The sequence below is a fragment of the Lolium perenne genome, chromosome 3, assembly GCF_019359855.2.
Source record: "Lolium perenne isolate Kyuss_39 chromosome 3, Kyuss_2.0, whole genome shotgun sequence".
NCBI classification, from domain to species: domain Eukaryota; kingdom Viridiplantae; phylum Streptophyta; class Magnoliopsida; order Poales; family Poaceae; genus Lolium; species Lolium perenne.
Window position 1 is genome coordinate 95,075,059 of NC_067246.2, and position 9,518 is coordinate 95,084,576.

A 9,518-nucleotide genomic window follows, 5' to 3' on the forward strand; every position below is an offset into this window, starting at 1 on the left:
ACTAGGTAAGACCTCCTTGCGAAGACTCCGGACGAGGGCGAGAGGCAACAGCTGATCTCGTCGGATGCGTGTGTGTGTGGATCATCTTGTATGGTTGGCTTGTAGCCGGTGTGGGTTCTTGAACGTTTGTTAGATCCTGTTTAGTGCTGTGGTGGTGTTGTGGGTGGGCTCAGAGCCCGTGGTCAAACTATGTTGTCGGATGCTGCTTGCTTTATTTATAAAGCTGGGCCTGTTGGCCTTATGTTTAAAAAGGTAAGACCTCCTATAAGAGTATAATACAATAATACAATGGTGATCCCGAGTCCGTAGAGTCATCCGGGTATCCCAATTTTTCTATCTAAGAACTCAATTTAGCATGTTGACAGTTCAACCTACACCCAAGTGGCTTACATTCTACACGGGAAAAGTGAAAACATGGAGCCTGGGTTCTACAGATAGAACTGAACATCAAGATCAATAAACACATGGTCAACTTAACCCATTAAATCTCTGTCAATACACTGATAGAAGACCCCTTCTTATCTAAATACAACAGATGTCCCAATGCAAAAATATCTAGACTGAAGTTGTTATGAACAAGGGTAATCTGTCTTTCGTACAGTACGCTATGCAGACAATTAGCAGTTCAAACTATGTCAGGAGAAGACTAAATGGTGATACAACTGTCTACGGCACTGTCAATTAAAGTGTAAGTGAATAAAGAGGGCATTGGCACTGCATATGAACATATTAACTACAGTTAGCAGTTAGGAATACCTTAGTGTATCTATCTGGCTAAATTCCCTTTTGTTATGCACAATAGTCGCCTTTTCTGCTCGTTCTTCCTCAGTTTGCTGTCGATAGATTGCACATAAAGCTTTCAAGGTAAGTTCACGGTGCTCATCAAATGCTGACAGCATCTCTTGCTCAATCTTCCAATCGTTATTATTGGCATTCCTTTTACCCCGAATCCTATCTATAATTTCTACATAGCTTGCCTCGTCGTCAGACTCTTCTAGCTCAGCAGAGGACTCTCAAGCAGAATCGGAAGAATTTTCATAACAACCGTAATCATCTATAAATTCATCCATGCTATCCTCTTCTTCTGAGCCATCCTCACTCTCTTCATGATCTTTGGGTTCAACAAGCTCAAGCACTCGCCGTGCAGGTCATCTTCTCTTTGATTGACTGTTACTTAACCGAGCCGAACACCCTGTTGCCGGAGTAGAACACCCTTCCATCTCATATAGTAGTTCACAATCCTCCTAATTCACCAGCATCCCTACTCCTCCTCTTGCCCTTCATCGTCTGAATAACTTCACGGTTGAAAGAACTGTCATCCTCCTCATTTTCAGTCCCTGTCTCTTTTCCTCAACGTCATCTTCATTGCCACGCCAACATTGGTAGAAGAGGAGGACTAACAACCAACCATTGGTAGAATAGGAGGACTAAAAACCTCACAGTACTAAATGAATTTGGAGGTACTAGTGAATTAGCCACACCAACATTGGTAGAAGAGGAGGACTAAAAACCTCACAGTACTTATGAAGACAGCGGAAATATTGTACAGTGCTACACAAGCAGATATTACATCACTACCATTTCAGATACAGTAGTACCCACAACACACACAACATCAAACATTCGCATTTCTTAACAGAAGACATCTTAGTGATATTTACATAGCATGAAGGTTGCATCTTCGAGATCAAACTTTAACATGCCTTCCGAAAGAAACAATGACTAAAGCTATATAACAGGACTGAGATAGGCTACCTGAGAAGGCAAAATATTACAAGTGTCACAGAGAAGTCAGCATATGGATCTAAGTAATACCAGACTCATGGAAAGTAGGGATCCTCCTTGCTCTGATATATTGCGAACAACTGCTTTGAGTAACGAAAAGCCATCTTGTGACAGAACTGAAGACCGTATCGGTCATACTTTTTTAGGTCCTGTGCAGTCTTCTTAAGAGGCCCAAAAGCATCGCCATCCAGAAGAAACTGCGCTACGCGAGAACCCCTAAACAAAGAAAACAATTTGCAGGATGAGACAAAAAGAAACCCCAAGTTCAACTCTAGTTCTTGGTCTCTTCTTATGGCGAAGATATGCTGAAAACTGGAAGCAAAGAAAATACCACATGTGCCTGTGCTGTGTACTTATTATTATTAGGTTGGTAGTCACAAACAAATTGTGTTGGTGTCCATTAAGCCAAAACCAAACAGAATAAAAGCAAAACTGGAGCATCAGAATGTATTTTTTTCAGCACTAGGTAAGACCTCCAATAAGACAATGGTGATCCCGAGTCCGTAGAGTCATCAGGGTATCCCAATTTTGCTATCTAAGAACTCACTTTGGCATGTTGACAGTTCAACCTAGACCCATGTGGCTTACATTCTACATAGGAAAGAGATACTTTACAAATAAATGGTGATACAACCATTAGTACCTCAAACTATGTCAGGACAAGACTAAATGGTGATACAACTGTCCGCGTCATTGTCAATTAAAGTGTAACTGAATAAAGAGGGCATTGGTACTGCATATGAACATATTAACTACCATTGTAAGTTAGGAATACCTTGGCGCATCAATCTGGCTAAATCCCCTTTTGTTATGCACAATAGTGGCCTTTTCTGCCTGTTCTTCCTCAGTTTGCTGCCGGTACAGGGCACATACAGCTTTCAAGGTGAGTTCACGGTGCTCATCAAATGCTGATAGCATCTCTGCCTTGGTCTCCCAGTCCTTATTCTTGGCGTTCTTCTTACCGCGTATCCTATCCATAATTTCTCCATAGTTTTCCTCGTTGTCGGACAGTTCTATTTCTGCAGAGGATTCTCCAGCACAATCAGAAGAATTTTCAGAACAATCCGAATCATCTACTATAAATTCATCCATACTGTCATCTTCATCTGAACCATCCTCGCTCTGTGCATGATCCTTGGGTTCAACAAGCTCAAGCACTCGACGTGCGGGTCGGCTTCTCTTTGCTTGGCTCTTAACAAAGCGAGCCGAGCGCCCTGTTTTTGGTGGAGTAGAACACCCTTCCATCTCATAGAGTAGTTCACAATCCTCCTCCTCCTCACTCTCACTGTCACTGACTCCACGCAATGCACGCTTCCTACTTCTTGCGACGCCCACCTCCTGATTTCCATGACCTCCATGACTCTCATCTTTATCGTCATCCTCACTGTCACTGATCACCCGTGCTCCTGCATTACGATTTTTACCTCCGGGCGTGATTGACACATCATCATCCTCCAGACCCACATGGACATCACAGGGAATACTCCCATGGTCGCCTGCACCACCTCCCTCTGCTTCCACAATCTCGACTTTGTCATCAGTCTGGCCAGTCGCCACCCGCACGGCAAATTTCACAGGAGCTGGGACCGCAGGAACGCCGCCCTCTTCCACGCTCTCCCCCTTGCTGAGATCAACATCAATCCACTCTTCCAGGCGGTCACTGAACAGGACCTTCCTCAAGCGCGCGTTCCCGGCCTCGAGGAAGGAGACCCTAGCCTCCAGGTCGGCGATGCGGGAGGACTTGGCGGCGAGCTCCGCCTCGAGCGCGGCGACCTTCTTCGCCATCTCTGCGATTTCCATCTCCAGCCACCGGCGGCCGCAACCCCGGCCCTGCCGACGATGTGGCGGCTGAACTGAACCCTTGTTGGAGTGGCAGTGGACTAGTCGGCGACTCGGCGGCGCCGCTTGCGTTTCCGTTGTGTGGGGGAGAAGTGAGTAGAGGATTCGAGTGGGCTAAAGAAACAGGCTTCTCGCTGCTGACTGGGCCTTTGGACCGAGCAGATCACCAAGACGTACTGCCACCGGATTACTCAACCGAACCCAAAAAGGACCCTACAAAAACTCAAGACAAAAAGGAAAAAACGACCCACAAAGGCCTAAGTTTGGCACAGTTCCTAGGTGGGAATAAGATTATCATTCAGTCTGATAATGTGCAGGTCATTGAAACTTTGATGAATGGATGCTTCTCGGCCATGTCTTTTTCAGCTATTTTTGATGATTGCAGGATGCTATCTGTTGGTTATAGGAAAATTCAGTTTGAGCATTGTAATAGGGAGGCGAATCAGGTTGCTCATGAGCTAGCTAGGCATAGTGTCATTAATCATGTTGATGAGTTTTGGGATAATGATCCCCCTAACTTTATTATACCAGCAATGGTGAATGATGTAACTACTACCTGATCCAAGGGCAGCAAGTTTTTTACGCACTATTTTCCTTACCAGGTGTTGAGGACATCCCTACTACACCACTACCTCCGTCATTGATAAATGAAGATGAACCTGCTGTAGAGCTCAAGTCCAATGAAGTTCGGATTGGACCAATTACAAGGGCTCGTGCGAAGCTACTTAAACAACAGGTGAACTTGTTTCTAAATGGTACTTTGATTGATGAGAACTTTATACTGCCTAAGTCCTATTACTTATGTATCATCAGGTATCAAGAGGAGACGAGCATCGCACGAGAAGGAGAGGAGCAGCTGGACATGAAGACGGACGTCAAGATGGACGTGAAGCTGGACATGGAGCTGGACATGAAGATATCTCATGGACGCGCGAGGGAGGAGCGGGAGGCATGCGCGAGAGGAGAAAAAGACGTCCAGGCCGGTCCAGCACCCGGTCCGACCGGCCGCCAGACCGGCCAACCCGGTCATCGACACAGTCGATCGGCGCCAACCGGACGCGATTTATCGTACCGGATGAAAACCGGAAAACCTCGCAACTATCCGGTTGCCGCCCGGTTGACCGGACCCCAGACCGGCCGACCCGGTTGCCGCCGGTTGACCGGACCCCAGACCGGCCGATCCGGTCCCTGGCCCGGTTGACCGGATTCCAGACCAGATTCGTCTGAGTCTGTCTCGACCAGATCTATTATGGGTCAGTTATTTTTGTATCTTTTCGACCAGAACTCGTCCCGGACGCCTATATAAGTGCCCAGGACGCCCCCCTAGCTGCTTTAGACCACGTTAAAGATAAACCCTAGTTCTTAGTTGTTTGCTCTAGCAAAACTATTGAATCCCTACACCATATTGCTTGAATATTGTGTAGATCCTGAAAAAGTCTTGTGTGATCTGCTGTTCCATTGGGAATTAGACGGTTGCAACTTACCGCTTCGTGGTCGGCGGCTACGTGCGCAAGTGTGTGGAGTTGTGAATATCTTGCAGGGTTGAGAGCTGTTGCATTGGCGACACGGACCAATCGAGAGATCTCGTTGCATCATACAAGTTATCATCCACTTCATCGTCGTGTATCTCCGTTGCCATCACCCCGTGATCATCATCACCACCATTGCTTACTGAGAAGATCGGGCCACCCCTTATCATCTTGGTATCAGATTTCCAGTTTTCCTCGGTAAGCCATCCACATTCCACCCCATAGTTGAGTTGTGAGTGTTTCCTATCCAGAAAAAGCCAAAAAAAAAATTAGGGTTAGAGTTTGCCATAGCCTTAGATTGCACTAATTTCAAGTTTTAGTTGCTTTTCGTAGTTGTTTTTGCGTATCTTTTCTTTCCATCTAGTCTTTTAGGGTTTGAGTTTACTCTATCATCTTGTGTTACTTTATCTTGTGGTGTCGGTTTTTGTTGCTCCGAGTCCACATAGCGTACAGTGTGCTTGTTCCCAACCATAGACACAGCCTTTCGATATAACGTGACTAGGAACTTCCCCAGAAGAGACTAGTTTTACCGCTCGACAGGCTGCTCATTAGGGTATCGGTGCTTTGCATATTTCTGTTGGCTGTGTTATCAAGGAGTTGTGTCAGAAAAAAAATATAGAAAATTGAAAAGAAGCAAAAAGAGCTACATAGCTGCGTGTGTTATATAAAAGAAAATTCCAAAAAGAAAAGTGAAGTGCTAGTTGAATCAAGTGAAGACCTAAGTTTACTTTACTGCACCTGTAGTTGAGCAATCTTGTACCTGTCTCGTTGAGCTTTGCTAGCGTCTCTCGTGAGCATTGCAACCTTTTCCCACATATAGTTGCTTTGCCCCATTATATCGCCTTGTGTGAGTATCATTGGTTATCTACGGTCAGCGCTAGAGCTTGTTATTGGTGCAAATAGGTAGCCTACCTACAGCCCCACATATACCCTGCTTTGTCGTGTGATTTGTTCTTATACCCTTGATATTCGCTTCGCTACATCCGTGCACTAGTTGTTACTACAAGTGGTAAGAAACACTAATTTACTTTGGAACGGTAAGATCTCCTTTTCTTATCAGTTTTGAGTGAGTTGTGAGAGTACCACCATATATTTTTGATTTAGTGCACTAATCTACTAACGATGTCTGCTAGTGATCATAGAATTGTTAACCAGGAAAACAAGAGTGCTGCAGATATTATCACATGGAGGGAGTATGAGGCTCTTCGTAATGAGATGCGACGTGAATTCCGCGCTCAGGACGATGTGCTTAATGGGAAGATTGATGAGATTTCCCAAAAGCTGGATGCTACTCATGCGACCGTCAGTACAATGCAAGATCAAATGACGGATGTACAACGCAATCTTGCTGATTTGCGCTTAGCTGTTGAGAATTTGACCGCGCAACAACAACAAGAAGATGACGATGATCCTGAGCTTCAAGATGACGCACACAATGCTCGTGATGCGCCACATGGTAATCGTCCTCGCGGTTGGGTTCCACTTGGCCGTAATGGTCGTGGACAAGATGAAGAAGATGGTTTGGGTAAGCCCAAATTTTCTATACCCAAGTTTGAAGGAGGAGCTGATGTTGAAGAATACCTCACTTGGGAGCTCAAGATTGAGAAGTTGTGGAGCTTACATCCGTATTATACTGAAGACCGGAAGATCAAGCTTGCTTCTTCCGAATTTGATGGCTATGCTTTGCGTTGGTGGGATGCTTTTGTTCGTAACCGTGAAGAGGATCGTGAGCAGCCTATACGCACATGGCGTGCCATGAAGGAGGCGATGACTTCTCGCTTTGTGCCTACAAATTACTTGCGGAATATATATGATAAGCTGACTCTTTTGAGACAAGGTGTGAAGACTGTGGATGAATACTACATGGAGATGGAGATGCTTATGCAGCGTGGCCGTGTCCGTGAGTCTCTTGAGATGACAATGCAGCGTTTCCTCAATGGATTGAAGTATGACATCAAAGGCATTGTTCGTCACTACAGCTACACAAATATGAATCAATTGTTACATCATGCAAGAGAAGCTGAATCACAGTTGGCTGACGAAGCAAAGATCAAAGGTCGAGCTACAGGAGCTGGGCGTTTCACACCCCGCGAGGCCCCATCTATGGCGCCGGCGCCTTCGACGCGCTCCGCCCCTCCGCCTAGTAAGTCGGTCTCCAATGTGTCTAACACAAAGAAGTCCGAATCTGCTGCAAGTACGAGTGGCTCTAATGTGTCTACTGCGCGTAACCGTGATATGGTTTGTCATACATGTGGTGGCAAGGGTCACTTCAAGAGAGATTGTCCTAAACCGCAAAGTCATGGTTATCAATGAGGACAATGAGTATGAGACTGGAGATGATGTTGATCCTAATGCTCCAGAAGATGATGACTATGACACTGATGGTGAAGATGCATATCCGTCTAATGCTCGCACCATTGTTGTGTCGCAGCGTGCTCTTAATGTGTTGCCGAGTGCATCTACTCAGCGCTGCAATTTGTTCTAAACAAAGGCTTTAGTCGGTCCTGACAAGGCTTGCAAGGTCATTATTGATGGCGGGAGTTGCCGCAATTTAGCAAGCAAGGAGTTGTGTACCAAGCTGAAGTTGAAGTATCTACCGCACCCGCATCCATACTATATTCAGTGGTTAGCGACAATGGTGAGATGAAGGTAAACCACATGGTGCGTGTTGAGTTTGCTATTGGACCGTATAAGGATTGCATTGATTTTGATGTCGTTCCTATGACGGTGTGTCACCTACTATTGGGTCGGCCTTGGCTCTATGACCGTTCTGTGCAACACAATGGTCGTGCCAATACATATCACTTGGAGTTCAAGGGCAAGAAAATCAATTTACAGCCTATGACACCACAGCAAATTGTCAATGAGTCTCGTCAGAAAGTTGAAGTCAATTTGGAGGATGCTTCTTTAGATAGGCGAGAGAATTGTACTATTGTGAGTGATATAAAGAAAAGTGAGAGAGTGAATTCCTTAGTCTCATTAGCCACCAAAGAAGACATGAGAGAATTTAGTGAGGATCCTACAGCCATGCCTCTTGTGCTCTTGTACAGGGGTACGGTTTTGGTTTCTAACGACATGACCCCTCTTCCTCTTGGTGTTTCTAATGTTTTGCAGGAATTTGGCGACGTGTTTCCGGATGAGGTACCCGCAGGACTTCCACCATTGCGAGGTATTGAGCATCAAATCGACTTGATTCCCGGAGCTTCGCTACCCAATCGGGCACCATATAGAACGAACCCCGAAGAGACGAAGGAGATACAGAAGCAAGTACAAGCGCTACTCGATAAAGGTTATATCCGCATAAGCCTTAGTCCTTGTGCTGTTCCTGTTATTCTTGTTCCTAAGAAAGATGGTACATGGCGTATGTGCGTAGATTGTAGAGCTATAAAAAATATCACTATTCGATATCGTCACCCTATTCCCCGTTTAGAGGATATGCTAGATGAATTGAGTGGTGCTGCTGTGTTCTCTAAAATTGATTTGCGTAGTGGTTATCATCAAATTAGGATGAAAGAAGGGGATGAGTGGAAAACCGCCTTTAAAACAAAATTTGGTTTATATGAGTGGTTAGTAATGCCTTTTGGTTTGACTAATGCACCTAGCACTTTCATGAGACTGATGAACCATGTTTTGCGTGAATTTATTGGCAAGTTTGTGGTTGTGTATTTTGATGATATATTAATTTACAGCCGCAATGAATCTGATCATATCATACATATTCGATATGTTTTGCAAGTGTTGCGTGATAGTAAACTCTATGGTAATCTTGAGAAGTGCACATTTTGCAAAGATAAGGTCATATTTCTGGGTTATGTTGTCTCTAAGCATGGAGTAGAAGTAGATGTGTCTAAAATTGAAGCTATTCAAAATTGGCCTACTCCCATGAATGTGAGTCAAGTTAGAAGTTTTCATGGTCTGGCTGGATTTTATCGCCGTTTTGTGCCCAATTTTTCTACTATTGCTGCACCTTTGAATGACTTGACTAAAAAGGTTGTTGCATTTGAGTGGGGCGTTGCCCAAGATCATGCTTTTGATGAACTGAAACGATTGTTAACTTCTGCACCGTTGCTTGCACTTCCTGATTTCAATAAGCAATTTGAGATTGAATGTGATGCTAGTGGTATTGGAATTGGTGGTGTGTTGATGCAAGAGGGTCGCCCAATTGCATATTTTTCTGAGAAACTTTCTGGTGCTAAGTTGAACTATCCAATATATGATAAAGAATTGTATGCTTTGATTAGAGTTCTTGAGGTTTGGCAACATTATTTGTGGCCAAAGGAATTTATCATACATTATGATCATGAAGCTTTGAAATATCTGAAAGCACAATCTACTTTGCATAGGCATCTTGCTAAGTGGGTTGAG

The 9,518-nt window shown here is 44.7% G+C and overlaps 1 protein-coding gene across 1 annotated transcript; it reads right to left on the reverse strand.

The window, feature by feature from the left end:
• Positions 1-1,612: 1,612 nt before the first annotated feature.
• LOC127341879 (uncharacterized) lies at positions 1,613-3,747 on the reverse strand. Its single transcript, XM_051367819.2, has 2 exons — positions 2,561-3,747; positions 1,613-2,001 (listed from the first exon to the last, which is right to left on the reverse strand). Exons 1-2 carry the CDS (start codon positions 3,583-3,585, stop codon positions 1,821-1,823), a joined length of 1,206 nt encoding a protein of 401 aa, XP_051223779.1. The 5' UTR covers positions 3,586-3,747; the 3' UTR covers positions 1,613-1,820.
• Positions 3,748-9,518: the final 5,771 nt, after the last annotated feature.